Raw genomic sequence first — 19196 nt, forward strand, 5'->3', positions numbered from 1 at the left:
GCCCTCCTACTGTTCCACTTTAAAACAGCTTAAGATTCAAACTTCCCTATCTCTTTGGCAGAAATTGTCATTCCAACTTCTCACTTTATCTCATGTACAATGTTCAGTCTGGTTTCAAATCCTATTCATTGTACCTTCACAGTATATCCAAAATAAACTCACTTACAACCAACCACATCGTCCTCAATCTTGGTCTAGCTATCATCATCAACTCCATAGTTTACTAACTACCTTCTATGTTTTTTTAAAAGATTTTTTTTATTTATTTGAAAGACAGAGTTACAGAGAGAGGTAGAGACAGACAGAGAGGTCTTCCATCCACAGATGACCACAATGGCCAGAGCTGAGCTGATGGGAAGTCAGGAGCCAGGAGCTTTTTCAGGGTCTCCCACGTGGGTGCAGAGGCCCAAGGAGTTGGGTCATCTTCTGCTGCTTTCCCAGGCCATTGTAGAGAGCTGGATCAGGACTAGAACTGGCATCCATATAGGATGCCAGCACTTCAGGCCAGGGCTTTAACCTGCTGTGCCACAGCGCCAGACCCCTTCTGTGTTTCTTATTACCTTATTCCATTCAGTTCTCCACAAAGCAACCAGAAATTTTTTTTTATGGTAGAGTGGCTGACATAATCTATCTGCTCATAACTTTCCGGTAGCTCCTCATTCCGTTCAGTGTAAACACCAACATAATCCAATGACATGTAATATCTGCATAGCTTTCTGCATACCTAATATCGGCATACCTAAAATATCTGCATGCTTTTCTTGTCTTTAGTGATTCTGCATTGTGCGTCCTATGGAAAACATGATCATGTGAATGATGCCCCCATGATCATGTGAATGGTATTCCCTGGAGCTGGAGCTGTTCAGCAAATAACTTGCAAGATTATTTGCAGTTAATCTGCCTCTTGGTATCATTTTCTTACTACTTTCTATCTTTACTAACTTTGTTCCAAAGACAACAGAATTTGGCTCTTCCTCAGCAATGTTGGTGATTCTTTTAACTCATAATAGCATAGTTACTGTCCCCACTGCCTTGAATGATCTTTCCCAAACTTCCATATAATGCAATCACTCATTTCTTTGGTCCTTGAATTAAATATTACTTTCTTTTAAGATCCTTGACAAATAACCTATTTAATAATGCTACTCCCGCTGCTTTATTTTTATCCATAGTTCTATTCACTTTCTAATAAATTATACAATTTACATACTTATGAGTATTTTGTGAGATCTTGGTCTCATCCCACTAAAGAGGAGGATCCCTGTTGGTAGGGATTTTTGACTGTCATCTGTACTGCTGTATCCTCAATACCTGTAATCATTCATGGTACATCATCGGTACATAATAAGTATGTGTTGAGTAAAAAGAAGTAATGGGTCAAAATGTGCTGAATATTTTGATTGTCAATAAAGTCTTCTGAGTACAAACAGTTAGTAATGCAAAAGTACCATATCAACTGAAATGGTACATTTTGCACAATTTAGATAAGACTTGCTTAGTTTTTTTGTTAGTTCTCTTTAAGTAGCAAAGTATCCTCAAAAGGGTCAGGAATATTAAAGGGATGTGTCTCAATTGCCCAAAATAGCTCTACTTAGGAGGATAAGAAAGTTCAACACCGCAGAGGCAATGCCTTTGCTGTGCTACTTCTTTTTCCAAAGAAAAATCCATTTGTAACACAGAGCTCTCCAGAGATTTGTCACCATTTACTAGGCTTCAGTCCAAAAAGTGTCAAGATTCACCCAGCCAATTTCCAGGGTCACATAGTTATTGCTTTTATCACTTATGAAAACAGAGGACAATTTAACTCCCAAAACACAGTGGAAAATCAATAATTCTAGGATCATTTTCAAAGTTGACAATATGATTCCAAGTTCTTATTAAAAGAAAAAATAGATAATAAGATGTATTCTTTTTATTACCAGTGTCACCTCCTGGAAGTTGTATGTTTAGGAAGACAAATCAATACTTTGAGTTCAACAGGATGCTGTTTGAAGCATTTTCATTTTACTACAAGTATATTTTATGTAGTCATCATTTCATTTATTTCCCCTTTATATTAATTTTACTAAGCATCTAATATATATATATATATATCATTCCATTTAAAATATATATCAAATGCAAAAAAGTACCAGACATTCTGCTAATAATGAAGATATAAGTTCATCCTATATATATTTTGGTGTGGTTTGCAAGCCATATATCTATAACTTCAATGGGCCAGAAATTGCTCATATATAACCACATCACTAGAGCTTTCAGTTGAAGCCCAAGTAGTCAGTATCCGTATGCCATTCTTACCAAGAGCTTCCTAGACATAATTTATTATATTGACATACATTTGCTTTATGACTAATAATATACTGTGGCAGTTTAAAATTCCCAGCCATAATGTAATACTTTCTTATTTATCTATTTCAATATGTATAAAATATTAGTTAGATGATGATTTTCAACCTCTATAGATATTCATAAAATAGACATCATATTTTGCTAGTAAAATGCTTAGAAGTTCAAAATAACAATTATTCTTTTAAAAAATTCAAATGTTCTTAGATCAAAATGCAGAAAGAGTTAAGATGCATTTATCGAATTGAGTTATATAGTTATCTCCATTATTCAAATTTCATGAAGGTAGAATCTAGACCTTGTACCCACGATAGTAACCAGCTAAACAAACAGGTTTTAGTCATACATCAAGCACTTTTATTGAATAAATACTGGAAAATTCTTTACCAAACTCTGCCTCTGGAATTGGAACAACTGGATATCACACTCTAACCACTTAAATCTGTTACAGTTACTAGAAGGGGCAAAACCGTCTCTGTCAAGTCAGGTTTCCAAGCTGGGAAGAGAAGCCTGTTTAAGTTCTCTTGTAAAAAAGAAATTTTATTCAGTGACTTAAGTGTTTTCAAAAACTTTGGAAAGGCTGACAGAGCAGATTCTAGGATGTATTCCCACAGGGATTCACAGACCTTTAATACTGTGCCCCAAGGAAGCTACCATTTCTGGCACTGTCATTGGAATCCTGACAGAAACACTAAGCCTCCAATTCTGCCCTGAAAATGGGCACCAAATAGACCTCAAAAAAGTCTTTTGTTTTCAAGAGCTGACATGCCAGTAGCAGTAGCCACGAGCTGCCAAAATTTAGCCTGGGCCTTCCTGCTGCCCTCAAAAATTTCTTTGAGTATTTCTGGTTGGCTGAATCTCATTTGCTTGAAAAATAATACCTGCAGAGGGTTTTGAAATTATACTTTTTAATAACTTCTACAAGTAAACAAAAAATAAAGTACATACATGTTCCAGTTCAGAAATAAATATATTAAAATAAAGTCCTTTTTAAAGGTAAAATACTTGCAGTTACTTACCATGGGGAAGTGGAGTAACAAGGAGAAGCAACATACTAAAAAAGCAAAAACACTGCCTATGGATTTAAAGGGGATGGGTATAATCCTGGCTCCAATGCTTGTGAAAATAAACAAGTTTCCTCTAAGCCTCAGTTTTAGCATTTTATTATATGCAGTCCATATCACAGTGTTTTTATTAGGAACACATTACATACAAATATAGAAACACTTATAATTACCAGGTGTTGGGCAATTACAAGTAGATACAATTAGTAGAGATGATCAAGGAAAAGTGAAATTAGTTCATTTCAGTTGCTATTAGAGTTTTATTGCTAAGCATATTTTTCTTAATTTTTGAAAAGTTATATTTTTTCTATAGTTTCTAAATTACCACGCTATCTATTTTTCCTAAGCAACTGGGATTTAATGGAAGTAGAAAAATTAGATAAAGTCAAACTATGCTATAAATAGTGGGGGCGGGGGGCAGTGCTGTGGTGCAGCAGGTTAAAGCCCAAGCCTACAGCATCATCATCCCATATGGGCGCTGGTTCAAGTCCCAGCTGCTCCATTTCTGATGCAGCTCTCTGCTGTGGTCTTGGAAAGCAGAAGATGGCCCAAGTCTTGGAGCCCCTGCTCCCACATGGGAGACCCAGAAGCTCATGTCTCCTGGCTTCAAATCAGCTCAGCTCTGGTGCTTTCGGTCATTTGGAAAGTGAACCAGCAGATGCAAGACCTTTTCTGTAACTATTTCTTTCAAATAAATAACATAAATCTTAAAAATAAATAAATAAATATTGGTGGTGGCATATCATATCATATCATAGAATCCCTGGATCCTATAAGCCACATTTGAGTTTCTTTGCTTATTCTGTCATTTACATTTTTATGAGTTTCAAGTATTTCTTATATGTACATTGAAAAGCCTATTGAATTTTGTAACTTCTGTGATCTTGGGTGAACAAGATGTGTAGGTTGTGTTTTTAGTTGGCCAAGTCTCTGTGAAATGGGTTTTAAGCTCTGGACAGTAAAAGAGTGAACCTTTTCTAGTTCAGTAAACTCCTTGATAATAAGAAAAGAGTTACTAGGGAATTACTTTTCACTATGTGTTATCATTTAGATTGAAAAAGTATAAACTTGTAATTATCTTGTGTGATTTACTATTTTGATTGAGCTCCAGTTGCTGGTGTAATAAGATGACCTTATGAACAGTATAGCACTGAGCCCCCAGAAATCAATAAATATCATAAAATCTTTTTACTGCCCCTTCCTTCCTACTCACCAGATCAATTGCTTTTTACCTTCTGGTTTTTTATGAAAGTTCTGCAATTCATTTTACTGCCTGTCAAAAGTGAAATGTCATTTTTTTTTTCTTGAAGAGCTATCACGTTTGATATTTCAATTCTTTTTACTGATTTTAGTTTTCAGTTCTTTGTTTCTAGGATATTCACATATTTATCTAACATTCTGCTCCCCAAATTTGAAATAGTTATATGGTGATAGAAAACGAGGACTATCAAAATAGTAAAGACTGTGAGGACTACCATACACTGTTGATTTCCTTATGGATATATAGGATGACTTATAAAACCTCAATATGAACCACTTTAGAGAGTAATAAGAAAATAACATTTCTGTTTCTTATGAATCAGGAGTACCTCTCTCGGCCGTAGCCACACAGATTCTGTCTGCCAGACAGAGGAGTCTGAAGGCCTTAATCCTAGATTTCTGTCATGAGGTAGTGTCTCATACCTGATATATCTGCATGCTTGGAAAGTCTTGTTTTCACATGACTGGTCATCCTCAGAACACTTTATGACCATTCACTGGGGGCATATAGCAGACCAGAGAGAATTAAATCTTTCCTAATACAGCACATGTTCTTCAGTGATGTCTTGGATTGTCTGCAGTTGCCTATCCCAACCTGTGGTTGTGTTTCTGCACTTTTCCAACCCTGCCTTTTTTTAAAGTTGCAAGCTCGTGCAAAGAAGCATATTTCTTCTGCACACCAAGAAATGAATTTTCCCTAGTGCTTAGCAAAAGACTTGGGCTCATTTTACAGCATTGATTTCATAATTCAACCTTGATAGAGAGTCATTTATTGTAATAGATGTTAGAAAACACATTGTCTTGATGAAAGAGAGGTGAATTTAGCTATACAATGAGGGTCATTCAATGAAAGGAAGAATGATGAAGACTTGTGAAATATTTAGAGCCCATCTTCTGAGTTGAGTGTGGCATATGACTTAAGCATTGTAGATATGTGATCCATTCATTCAGAGCTTGCTTATTATACCAGACTGAATTCTTTTACTATGCTGTGTACCATGTAATAGAAAATATAAATGGCAATTGTCAACACTTTTGTGTTCTGTTTATTGATTCAATCAGGTTTCATATATGACCGTACATTGTCATTTATAACTCCAATTGATGAGATTCAACCCTACAAGGAGTCTTTATAATCAGATAAGCATTTAAAGGGAGAAATATAAAGCAGAAATTAGAACACTGAAGTTCTATTTTATGTAACAAGCAATGTAGCGCCATTCTTTGAAAATTTTTTCATATTCTTATTTTAAATTTATGTCTGTTATTCTTTACAACTATTTATTCAAGGTAAACTAATAGTAAAGTGGTATATGTTTTATAAAAATAAATTGAGTTGTTAAGTTTCAAACTAAGGGAAGAATCTTAACATTTCCCTGGCTCTTCAACAGCATTATTTCCCTCACCTTTACTGTGAGCATCATTGAGTCACCCATCTTCACCTACTCTGTGCAAGACAAATAGTTTTCTAGGCATGGCTTGGATATATATATTCCCCTCACATTTAATCTCAGCCTGTTATCATTCTAAAACATAACAGATGGTGTTTGTCCATGCTCAAAGAGCTTCCTTATCTACACTATTCCAGTAGAATGAATGCTAGACACCTCAGTTGAATTGTAAAGCTCATCACTGTATGGTGAAACTTACCTTTCTGGTTTTCTTCAACACATAAACACACACATAAATTTTTTAAGGACTTATACATTTATTTGAAAAGCAAAGATACAGAGAGGCAGAATGAGAGAGAGAGAGAGAGAGAGAGAGAGAGAGAATCTACTATCCGCTGGTACGCTTCCCAGAAAGCTGCAGAGCTGTGCCGATCTGAAGCCAGGAGCCAGGAGCTTCCTCCAGGTCTCCCATCTGGGTGCAAAGACCCAGGACATGACCCATCTTCCACTTCTTTCCCAGGCCACAGCAGAGAGCTGGATCAGAAGAGAAGCACCCATATGGGATGCCAGCACTACACATAATATTTTGCTTTTCCATTGTCCAACTTTAGGCACTAGCTCTAATGATACCTCTTTTTCTTCTATCTATATATCTATCTATCTTTTATCTATCTCAGATAGGGTCAAGTTTACTTCCAATCTTCCCCCAAAATTTAATGTATTGAAAATTCAGAATTCATCTCTCACACACACCACATGCTCAAAGTAATTAGTATGTGGATTAATCACTGGGGCTCTATAAGATTATAAGTTGCAGAAAGAAAAAAATTGTGTTGCTCATTATTTTTATTTTTCATATGTAGTATTGAAATCAGTCTGTCCTTAATAGATTTTTGTGAAAAAAATTTGGTTTAATTAATGACCATACTCCATCAAGATGTTCTGGCTTTCTTTCAGGAACATGGAATACCAACCAACATGGGCTATGCTGTGGCCCCACATCACTCAGGGGTCTACCCAGTTCATCTTCAGCTCTATGCAGCTTGGAAGAAGGTCTGGGGTATTCAGGTCACCAGCACTGAAGAGTATCCACATTTGAAACCTGCACGGTACAGGAAGGGTTTCATTCACAATAGCATCATGGTGAGCACATTCTTCTGTTTGTATAGAAGATTCCTAGTGTGCACATGAAATGAGAGCAGGTGATCACTATCTCTCAGGTTGTAACTTCATCAGACTTCTTTTATTTTTATTTATTTTTTTATTTATTTGACAGATAGAGTTAGCGTGAGAGAGACACACAAAGAAAGATCTTCCTTCCATTGGTTCACCTTCCAAACGGCCGCTATGGCCAGAAATATGCCTGTCCGCAGCCAGGAGCCAGGTGCTTCTTCCTGGTCTCCCATGCGGGTGCAGGGGCTGAAGCACTTAGGCCATCCTCCACTGCCCTACCAGGCCACAGCAGAGAGCTGGACTGGAAGAGGAGGAACCAGGACAAGAACCCGATGCCCTTATGGGATGCCGGTGCCGCAGGCAGAGGATTAACCAAGTGAGCCATGGCGCTGGGCCCCGTCATCAGACTTCTTTAAGATAAGCAATAGAAATTTCTGCCATATCAGGGTGGTGGCTGGTTACACTTTCTGGCTTTTTTTTTTTTTTTCCAAGCCATGGAATGGTTTGGGGGAGCCCAAGGCAAATGAAAAATAGGAGGAATGAGTTTGTATAGAGCATCCACCGCGTTGAAATTCTGTCTAGGCAGTCTTTCACTCGACTGCGGCATTTCATGGTGTCTTTTTGTTTTAGTAGTTACTGAGAGGTTGACAGGCTTAGTGGGGTTCCATGGATCAAGAAAATACCTCTAGATCATACACTATCCACAGGCAGAAATAAATAGGATCTCAGAATTAAATTTATCCATTTATTTAATTTTGCTTTTTAGACACTCAAGAGGATGTTAGGATGTTGTTCTTTTTCATTCCCTATCCCATGTATGCTTGAAAAATGTCTTTACAGATATACTAACTGAAATAATATAAGAATAATGTATCGATTCTTATTAATGACAATAAAGTGAAAGGATTTGCTATGAGTTTATGATTATTCATTGTAATAAAAATTATATAATTTACTTTGAGACAAAATAGTTTTTTAAATTTCCCATACCCATTTTCTATGTCTTAGATCACATTTTCATCATTAATCAGAAACTGCAAAACAGAGTTTTCAAATTCTATTCTATCTTTTAAATACTTACATTTTTCCAATCCATTATTTGTATTGCCATTACACTTATTTATCTATTCAGCCATATATCTAACTAATAACTACCTGAAACCAATAAAAAGGCGCATTTGCCTAACCATTGTTGGTACTCAATATTCATTAATCATGAAACTTTAAATATTCTGTTAGAAGTTGGCACTGAAAGACATAAAGAATCCTCATATCTAAATGAAGCTTTTGATGATGCAAATAGTGTACTGATAACCATGGAAATCCAGAAGGAATAAAAAGAGTTACTCTTACATAATTTTAAATAGAAGTGAAAGAACCCAGTTTTCACTTTATTAGATTGTATAGCTATTTCATAGGTTATGAAATGGAAATGTTCCCTTTAACCTTTATTACATGCATTCATTTATCTTAATTTAATACAAACTATTATGAAAATTAAGGAAAGAATAAATAAAATTATAGCTACTCTGTGCAATTGGGTGCATTTTTCCATTCAATTATAAGTAGTTTATTACTCAAAATCAGTTTTTAGAGTGAGATTATTTACTTTTCTATGGAACATTCAGATTTATGACAGAATTAACCACAGAATATACCAGTAGCAGTCATTAGTTGATTTTACTACTGCAGCAATAAAATCTAAACTCAGAATGTTGAAGACAAATGTGAAAGCGGTGATGAAAACTGTTTTAAACTACAGAACCTGAGTACATTGCAAGCCTGGATCTCAGAAGCCAGTAAAGTATATAGGCTAGTAGCCTGAAAATACAACCTTGGAGAAGTTCCATTTTTATTAAATTATCCCAAAAGCTCAGAAAATTTTTTTTTCTGGTTGATCTTTTTACATAACTCAACTGGTAGGTTAGATTGACTGAACTGAGTGAAAATTCTTCAACTTACATGTCCTATAGCTTTGATTTGGCAACTCACTGAATATGTACATAATTATACCAGCTTCCACTTGACTACAATAAGGTGTTGGCCACAGCGATCAAAGAACTCAATAGGATATGGCAGTTTTTATACTCAAGTTATAAAGTAGCAGTGAAGTTTTTAATTTAAATCTTATCAATGTGTCACTTCCTTCTTTTTTCTTAGGTCCTTCCTCGGCAGACCTGTGGGTTGTTCACACACACTATTTTCTACAAAGAGTATCCAGGAGGACCTCAAGAATTGGATAAAAGTATCAGAGGAGGTGAACTTTTCCTCACAGTTCTCCTAAACCCAGTATGTATTCTGTTTACACATCTGACAATAAATATCAATGTTTTCAATTATGTGTTTATTTTTTGAGCCAAGTCATTTTATTTTCTTTTTTTAACAGTACATCTTTACTGTCATTAAAAATTTGATAGGGCTTGTCAATTTCTTTGAGTAGAATATATATCTTAACAATATTGGTTCTTCAAATTCATAAACATGATACAGCATTCAATTTAATTATAACTACTCTATATTTCTTATATTAATGTTTTATAGTTTTCAGTGCACAAGTCTGTCGCATGCTTGATTAAATTTATTCCTACATAGGATATGGGTGCTATTGTAGGTGATGTCTTGATTTCTTTTTATAGTTAGTTTGTGACCTTTCTATGCTATTGATCTTTCTATGTTGATTTTGTATCCTGTAACCTTACTAAATTCATTTATTAGTCCTTAAAAGGGTTTTTTGGTGGAGTCATTATAATTTTCTATATATTTTTATATTTCTATATATAAAATTGTGTTTGCAAACAGGGACAATTTAACTTATTTAACGTCTTCCTTTCACGATTAGAAGTATTTTTCATTTTGGTTGCATAATCTGGCTAGAACTTTCAGTAGTGCACTTAACAGAGGCAAAAAGGATGGGTATCCTTGTTTATTTCTGATCTTAGAAGAAAAACGTTTAGCCTTTCACCATTAAATATGATATTATCTGTGAGAGTGTCATCTAAGGTCTTTCTTGTGTTCAGGTATATTCCTTCAATACCTAATTGGTTTACAGCTTTTTTTTTTTTTTTTTTTATCTTGAATGGATGTCGGGCTTTGTTATATTCTTTTTTGATAATTTTTTAAAGAATCATTTTAATTTTGTTAAAAAGGCAGAATTGCAGAGAGGAGGGGAGAAAAAGAGAGGGGGCGGGGATCTTCCATTCATTGATTGCCTCCCCACATGGCTGCAAAGGCTGGAGCTGGGCTAGACTGAAACCAGGAGACAGGAGCTTCTTCCAGGTCTCCCACATAGGTGCAGGGGCCCAAGCACTTGAACCATTGTCTGCTGGCTTCCCAGGTACATTAGCAGGGAGCTGGATCAGATGTGGAGTTGCCGGGACTTGAACCGGTTCCCATATGGGATACCAGCACTGCAGGCTGTGGATTTATTTCCTATGCCAATGCTGGCCCCTTGTCAAACTTACTGCCTTTTGAGATGACCTTAGGGTATATCATATATGTTGATTTCTATATACACGTTGAACCATACATGCAACCCTGGGAAAAATCCCACTTGATCATGAGGATGATCATTTTCCTATATTGTTGAATTTCATTTGCTAATATTTTTGAAGGTTTTTGCATTTCTTTTCATCTGGGATGTTGGCCTATAATTTTCTTTTTATTTGTAGTGTTCTCTTCTGACTTTGTTATTGTAATGATGAACTTAGAAAATAAAATTCGAAGTATTCTTTCTCTTCAATTTTTTGAGAATTTCAGAAACACTGGTGCTAAATCTTCTTTAAATTTTTGGTAGAATTCACCTGTGTAAACATTAAGTAGTTGGTTCCTCATGAGAGATTTTATTATTGATTCATTATCAGTATTTGAGTTTATTCAGATTTTTTTATTTCCTTGTGATCATTCTTGGAAGGTTGTATGTTTCCAGGAAATTATGCATTTATTCTAGGTTATCTAATTTACTATTGTATAGTTGTTTCTTGTTCTTATTATCCTTTATATGTCTTTTTTACATACAGATTTTTTATAATATCCAATCTTTTCTTTTATGTATTTATTTTTTGTCCATTTGAAAGGCAGAAGAATACAGAGATACAGACACATAGACACACAGATATCTCCCATCTATTGGTTCACTCTCCAAATGAACACAACAGCTGGAACTGGGCCATATTGAAACCAGGATCACAGAACACAATCTGGGTCTCCCACAGAGATCAAAGGACCCAAGTGCTTAAGCCATCACCTGCTGCAATCCATGGCTCCCATTAACAGTAAGCCAGAATCATGAGTGCAGATGGGATTCAAACCCAGGCATTCCAATATAAGAAAAAGGTTCCTCAAATCTTCTTAACCACTACGTCAGACACCTACCAAAGCCTTTGTATTTCTGTAGTTTCTGTTGTAAAATCTCTTTAATTTCTGAATTCTATTTATTTGTGTTTTCTGGGTTTTTATTTCTTAGTCTACTTAAAGATTTATAAATGTCATTTGTCTCTTCACACAGTCAATTCTTAATTTGAGGCATTTTCTTTTGTTTTTACAGTCTCTCTTTCATTATCCAATCTTTAGTTGTTCTTCCTCCTGCTGATTTTGCACTTAGGTGGTTGTTCTTTTTCTAGTTCCTTGAGGCATAAAGTTAGATTGTACTTTTGAGAGTTATCCTTTATATTATTGTACATTTAGTGCTATAAACTTTCCTTTTAGAACTATTTCACAAGACTAGTTAGTAAATTTAAGGCATTCTATATGGAAAATAGATCCTATCTACAAGGTATTTGTTGTTTTTATGATTTTTATATTAAAGAAGAATACAAATATTGTCAAGAAACATGTGTTGAATGTAGTAGTTAAATGCAGTATAACAGCTCAAATTAGGCTTCCAATTTTAAATTGTAGTCAAGACTTACCAATATGCAGTTTTCTAGACAAAAATTAACATTCATAATTTCAACTATGTCTCATAATTTCTCCATAAATTGGGTTTGCTTTTTGCTCAAGATATCAATAGACAGTTACTTCAATCTCCAAGTATGATAAGAGTACAAAACTGAATCAAAAATATATATAGTTGTGTACTATCTGTGCATACTTGGGTAATTTGTGGCTAATTTTTAAAATCAACTAGATTTGTTTGGAATAAGAGGTAGAGAATTTGCCATTTTTTCTTTATGTGTTCTTTTATTTTTCAATGTTTGTAATTTCATTTCCTGTTATAAATATATGTAAAAGCATAACAATGAGAGAATACAGTATTATTAGATATGGTTGAAGTCATTTCAACTTCTTAAATTTTTCTCCAAAATGAGTCTATATGTGAGATATTAGATAAGCATATCCTCATTTATGTTACAATAAACACATAAAATAATAAATAATAGCACCTATGTTATGTACACCTTACTTAATGTAAGAAATTATCATATGTAGAAAAGATACATGCCTTAAGTTAAACTATATTTAAATTGTCTTTGATGAAGTTCCAGGTACATTGAAAGTGGCACATATGTTGGATTATTTATATATATGACATATTAGATGTAATGGATCATATATATATAATTACATATATATTCCTGAAGAAATCAAATAAGAACATACATTGTATAAAATGAAAATTTGTAAATTATATTGGAGGAAAATAATGTATCAGAATATAAACAATTTAAAAAGATTACTTTCAAATTGTGTGGGTTTTAGAAATGAAATACTAAACAATATTTGATATATTTCAAAGGTATTCATAAGTGTATTCTAATTTTCTATATATTTCAAATTTAACATCGTTTGCATGCACTTTTAAAGATATAAAGGACATCCTAAATATAACTTTTGAAAATTGAAGTGTGCATGTCAATATTAGTGAAAGCAAATATGAAAACAACCTCTCTATTTACCATTTCCCTCAAATTGAGAATTTGCTCTCAGCGGAAACTCTGGTTATTTCATCACACCATTCTATACTGAGGTTATTTTCCTGACTCCACATTTGGTCTGGAATTTCCTAAGGACAAGTCAATAATTGTCTGAATATTGACTATTGCCTCCCATAGAATCTACCCCCAAGATTCTCTGCTACTGGTTCTATACATCTGTTTTAAAATGATTTGAATTTAGTACCATAAACCATCATCCAGAGACTTAAAGTTGGCCCTGTAAATAAGATAGAAGACTACTAGTTGTCCAGTATTTTCATCTTTAGCCACTGCAAACAAAACTATAATAAGCATGATAAAAGACATGACTTTAAAAGTTTATTATTATCACCCAACTTTTTTTTAATTTCAGGCAGAATGGAACAGTGAAATATGGTAGCTTCGGGATGCTTCTATTATCCAATAGCAAGTAATACTCACTTTGTCTCTATGAATTGATAGTGAACTCAAAATGAGATACATGACTAAAGAAGAGGATAGACACAGCAGAAAAAGCAGTGCTGCAGGTGGTCAATAGCATGGCTAACATAGCATATCATGATGTTTAATGTGTGGTCTTCAAAGATATGTGTACAGGCATAAGCATACGAGGTAGATGTTACTTAGCTGTTCATGGAGGTGGATATAGGCAGTGTCTGGTAGATCCCAGGTCATATGGAGCTTAGTTCCAGAGATGCATAAGCAGAACAGACCAGGTGTTATTAAGGAGACTTCTGCTAAGAAATAGAACCAATAAGCTATGTATATCTGTAAAACTATCTAACTAAAGATAGATTATAAAGATGATGATGGTGATGAAGAAGATAGATGATGGATGGATGGATGGATGGGTGGATAGATAGATAGATAGATAGATAGATAGATAATTTGGAAGAACTGTGCTTTTCCAATATTTTTGTGGGATAAGGAACAGAAAGTCCAGAAGGAACCGTGTGTGTGTATCTGTGTGTGTGTGTGTGTGTGTGTATCTGTAAGGGGGTACTTCTAAAAGGTCATAGAAAAACAGAATTAAAAAATAACATATATTTTCAAAATATTTTGAAGTACACTGGTATTTGCATTTAAAGAGAGAGAGAGAGAGAGAGAAAGAGAAAGAAAGAAAGAAAGAAAGAAAGAAAGAAAGAAAGAAAGAAAGAAAGAAAGAAAGAAATTGATTTATTTTTATTTTAAGTAACAAGTTCCTGCAATTATGGAGGCTGATGAGTCCCAAGATCTGATTTACAGTGAGCAAGGTGGAAATCATGGTGAGCTGATGATGTGATTCCAGTGTGACCTCAAGGTCTGGGAATCTAGAAAACTTATGATGTAGCTCCAATCCAAAGGCCAGAAAGCCCAAGACTCAAGATGAGTCAGTAATTTACTTAGGGACCAAAGGCAGGGGAGAAAAAAGGAAGCACAATGTTCCAGCATGAAGGAAGAAAGGCATGAAGAAATTCACTCTATGTCAGCAATTTTAGTTTATCCAGAACTTCACCTCACCCTGGGGGGAGAGCAAACCACTTAACTTAGTACGAGTAATGTACATTAGACTGATTCAAATGTTCATCTCATTCAGGACACCCTGATAGTCATACTCAGAATAATGTTTGACTAAATATGGCATGTACGATCTACCATCATGGCAGATATAAAACTTTAGGTAGCAAGCAGACTATAAATAAGAAAAAGAAAATATGAAACATAGAAAAGAGGAAGGAAGTGAGGAATGGAAAAAAAAAGATAATTGAAGGTTGGGATTTTTTTTTCTATGTCTCCTCTTATGATTAGAGAGGCACCAGAGTTGATGTGCTAAGATCAGTATCCTTTCACTAATGTTGAGAAAAGAGGTACATAGTTGCTTAATTAATTAATATTTCAAGTTTGATGGCTGCCACAAGTCTGACAAGGAGTGAGACTGCAGGATTCGAGTGGGTAAAAAAGAAACAGGGGGCCAGCGCCACGGCTCACTTGGCTAATCCTCCACCTGCGGCACCAGTACCCCGGGTTCTAGTCCCGGTTGGGGCGCCGGATTCTGTCCTGGTTGCTCCTCTTCCAGTCCAGCTCTCTGCTGTGGCCCGAGAGTGCAGTGGAGGATGGCCCAGGTCTTTGTTCCCTGCACCCTCATGGGAGACCAGGAGGAAACACCTGGCTCCTGGCTTCAGAGCTGCACAGTGTGCCGTCCACTTGGGGGTGAACCAAAGGAAAGGAAGACCTTTCTCTCTCTCTCTCTCTCTCTCTCTCTTTCTCTCTCACTGTCTAACTCTGCCTGTCCAAAAAAAAGAAAAAAGAAAGAAAGAAACAGGGAAGAGAAAAAATAAGCCTGATACCTAGCCTCCTTTGTTCCATGCTTTTCCTCCAGTCATCACTCAATTCTTTGTCAGCAAAAACAGAATCTCCATAGTGTTTCACCCAAACCACAATGAAAGAAATGACTGCAAGTTCACTGATGTGGATATACAGTTGTGAATTAGCATGTGCTGACTATAAAAGAATGCTTGCATGGCTTCCCAAAAGAGAGGTATGTGATTGCATTGCGTTAGGCATCAGTAAAAATCCCTTGGGGAACCATGTGTGTACTGGTGAGAATTCAACATCCAAAGAATCATCCAAAGAGGATCATTTCTTCTGCCTCTGTTTCCATTGAGTGAATGTGGAAAAGTGATATTTGTGAGGACTTATAAGTTGAATAGATGCTTACTAGTATTAGCAAAATTCTAAAGAATAAATGGCTAGTCTAACTGCATTTCCTTTTTAAATTAACCATCTTTAACCACATAGAAATGCTGTAGATGTTGTGTATAATGATGTTTCCCTTGGACGGTAAGTTTTCCTATGAATTTGCATATTATTGATAGATTTTTTTTAAGATTTATTTGAAAAGCAGAGAGAGAGAGAGAATTGTCCATCAGCTGTTTCATTCCCCTAGATGACTATAATGGCTAGGGTGGGTCAAGCCAAAGCCAAAGCCAGGAGTTAGAAATTCCATCCAGGTTTTTTCAGGTGGGTGGCAGGGGCCCAAGTACTTTGGCCATCTTCTGCCACTTTCCTAGTTGCATTAGCAGAGATCTGGAGCAGAAGTAAAACAACTGAGCTTTAAACAGACTCCCACATAGGATGCCAGAACTGCAGGTAGCAGCTTAGCTCTTTGTACCACTATGCCAACCCTATTATGAATAGATCTCTAATCTTTGCATGGAGTTTTTAGTGTTGGTCAATGGCTAAATAAGGACAAAGGAATCTGACACAAAGCTGACAGTGACAGTAAATACCCTAGATAACAACATTAATGTCCCTTTTGTGTCAGCAAATTAGAAAGAAAGACTAAGCCTGGCAAGGTGAAATTTAACAGAGAATAATAAAAATCCCCTGAATTAAGTTCACAGTAATTTGCAGTATAATCACAACCTTATGTAAGAACAAATAGAATATAAGGATAATTCAATCTAGCAGAAAGTTATATGGGCTGATTCAAAAGATATTAAGTTTCCTACCATTGAAGATGTCTGAACAGAAATTTTGTAGGAAGGTGGATTATTTAACAAATTTAATGTTAAGAATCTGTGATTTCTGTGTTCATCAATAATTTTCTTGGAGCTATAGTTGTGTCATGGGGATTAAGCCACTGCCTAAGACAACGTCATCCCATGTGCACACTGGTTTGAATCCCAGCTGCTCCATTTCTGATCCAACTCCTTGCTAATGCAGCAAGGAAAGTACTTGGGTCTCTTACATCCTTGTGAAAGATGTAGATGGAGTTGTAAACTCCTGGCTTCAGCCTGGTCACAGCCCTTGCAGCCATTTGGTGAGTGAACCATCAGATGGAAGATTTCTCTCTTTATTTCTCTATCTCTCTCAGTAACCCTATCTTACAAATAAATCAGTGAAGGCCGGCGCTGCAGCTCAATAGGCTAACCCTCCGCCTTGCGGCACCGGCACACCGGGTTCTAGTCCTGGTCGGGGCGCCGGATTCTGTCCTAGTGGCCCCCTCTTCCAGGCCAGCTCTCTGCTATGGCCAGGGAGTGCAGTGGAGGATGGCCCAAGTGCTTGGGCCCTGCACCCCATGGGAGACCAGGAGAAGCACCTGGCTCCTGCCTTCGAATCAGCGTGGTGCACTGGCTGCGGCGGCCATTGGAGGGTGAACCAATGGCAAAGGAAGACCTTTCTCTCTGTCTCTCTCTCTCACTGTCCACTCTGCCTGTCAAAAAAATAAATAAATAAATAAATCAGTGAATAAATCTTTTAAAAACAAATAAAACATAATTGTTCTTATACAATTAGAAATTGGATATATGTTTCCCTGTTATTGTAAAACAAAAAATATAAAGGGTATTTAATATTGAACCAATTAGTATTATAAATTTCAAGCTGCTCTATAATTGTAGAGTAAGAGATAAATGGAAAGGGTGACTTCTCATCAACATATATCATTTTAAAATAAAAGATGACATTAAATGGAAATGAAGTTATTGGTGGATACATTGAGAATAGCAGAGCATAAAGATATCTTCCATCAGTGAAATACAGAAGGAATCATTATCCCCACATCTAGCAGAACAATTTTGTGTTTTGGATGATATTTTTTAATTCATTTCTTTATAAGCATCCTATGACACTAATAAAAAGTGGGAAAAGTGTATGAAGGAATATCCTAGAATTCCCCCCCCCCATGAGCATTTCAAAATAAAGTCAACAACTGTAATGTTCTTTCTCATCACCTGGGAATGAAGCTACCTAAAGGAAGGAGGCTAGTAAATAACCTTGCAATGTCCTACAGGCGTTTATTTTCGTTTGTAACTTCCACAGCCCTACTATGCGGTCAACACGGTGGATACCAGACCAAGACAGTAGAGGCTTCCTTTTCTTTTTCTTTTTTCTTTTTCTTTTTTTTCCCCTAGCTTCCAATTTAAGAATTCACATTATTTTACTAGTTCTCATCTGTGCTCAAAAGTCACTGATACATATCTTTTTTTGTCCTGTATGGGTTTTTAACAGGATAATTAGTTTCAATTTTGACTCATGCTGACATTCAGAGATATATCCTGTTTTCTTGGTTATACACATTTTAACATACGTCATTCTTTTCTAATCTACTCTAAAATAGAAAATGTGAATTAGAATAAATTTTTGCATCTTGACTCACATGTGAACTCCTGTTATTAGTGCATTATAGATCTTTTGATTGAGTGAACTGCGAAGAATTGGGGTTTCTTGATTTTCTTGGATGCCAACTGCTTTGCCCAAATGAGCCAAAGAATTGAAAATTATATGGTATGAGCACAATTTGAGTGACATTTCAAAAGAATAGTTAGGCATCTGTCCACTTAGCATTCAGATAGCTTCTTTTATTTTTCTTAGATTCTTATCATGATATCATCTCATATTGATATTTTTCTGCACAGTTCCACACTTGTCAAATAGTAACGTGTATTTCCCTGGTGCCAAATCTGTCCTGTATTTTCAATATAATCTTTGTTCAGACAGGAAGAAATATCATTTAATCACATACGAGGTGAAACAGCTTACAAGAGGTAGCTACCATCATTCAAGTTGAGACACTGCCCTATAAAATATGCAGCAACTGACAATAGTAAAAAATGTAAAAAGTCTGGAGTTGCATCAGATGGAGTCACCAATAACTATGCAAACTTGAAATGATTCTGCCCCACCATATTTATATTTTCTCTCAATTTTATGCTATACAAAGAACAATACGGAAATAGAGAAATAGCCTTTTTTTTTTTTTTTTTTTTTTTTTTTTTTTTACCAAGATGTTTTAAGGGACTGGCTCAGATTCTAGAATGCTTCAAAATGCCAGTACTAGAGTCAGGACACCTACATTTTCTAAAGTTCAGAGCAGTGCATAGACTCACTAACCTTCTCTTAATCTATTGACCACTTGTGAATTCAGGTGAGCAAAGCAAAACAAAACAAAAATATGTGCCTGAAAGAGTGGTGTACTTGAAATTGACAGTAGTATATAATGGAACTGCAATGATGTACTTCTCCTGTGCTGTCTGCTGAACTCTCATACACCTAGTCTGGTTAAT

General features: G+C 35.7%; 1 protein-coding gene across 2 annotated transcripts in view; it reads left to right on the plus strand.

Annotated features, from left to right (window-relative positions):
* Positions 1-19196, plus strand: part of NDST4 (N-deacetylase and N-sulfotransferase 4) — a 302613-nt gene that overhangs the window by 186478 nt on the left and 96939 nt on the right. Inside the window, exons 5-7 of one of the 2 annotated variants that reach the window (XM_089302587.1) lie at positions 7022-7207; positions 9398-9526; positions 11311-12378. In XM_089302587.1, coding sequence (XP_089158713.1) covers positions 7022-7207; positions 9398-9526; positions 11311-11340 — 345 coding nt within the window. In that variant the 3' untranslated portion in view covers positions 11341-12378. Of the gene's footprint in view, positions 1-7021; positions 7208-9397; positions 9527-11310; positions 12379-19196 lie in introns of those variants that run through there. The other variant, XM_051820067.3, reaches the window with a different exon arrangement.

The sequence above is a fragment of the Oryctolagus cuniculus genome, chromosome 8, assembly GCF_051225735.1.
Source record: "Oryctolagus cuniculus isolate XC-2025 breed Fujian yellow rabbit chromosome 8, ASM5122573v1, whole genome shotgun sequence".
Lineage (NCBI taxonomy): Eukaryota > Metazoa > Chordata > Mammalia > Lagomorpha > Leporidae > Oryctolagus > Oryctolagus cuniculus.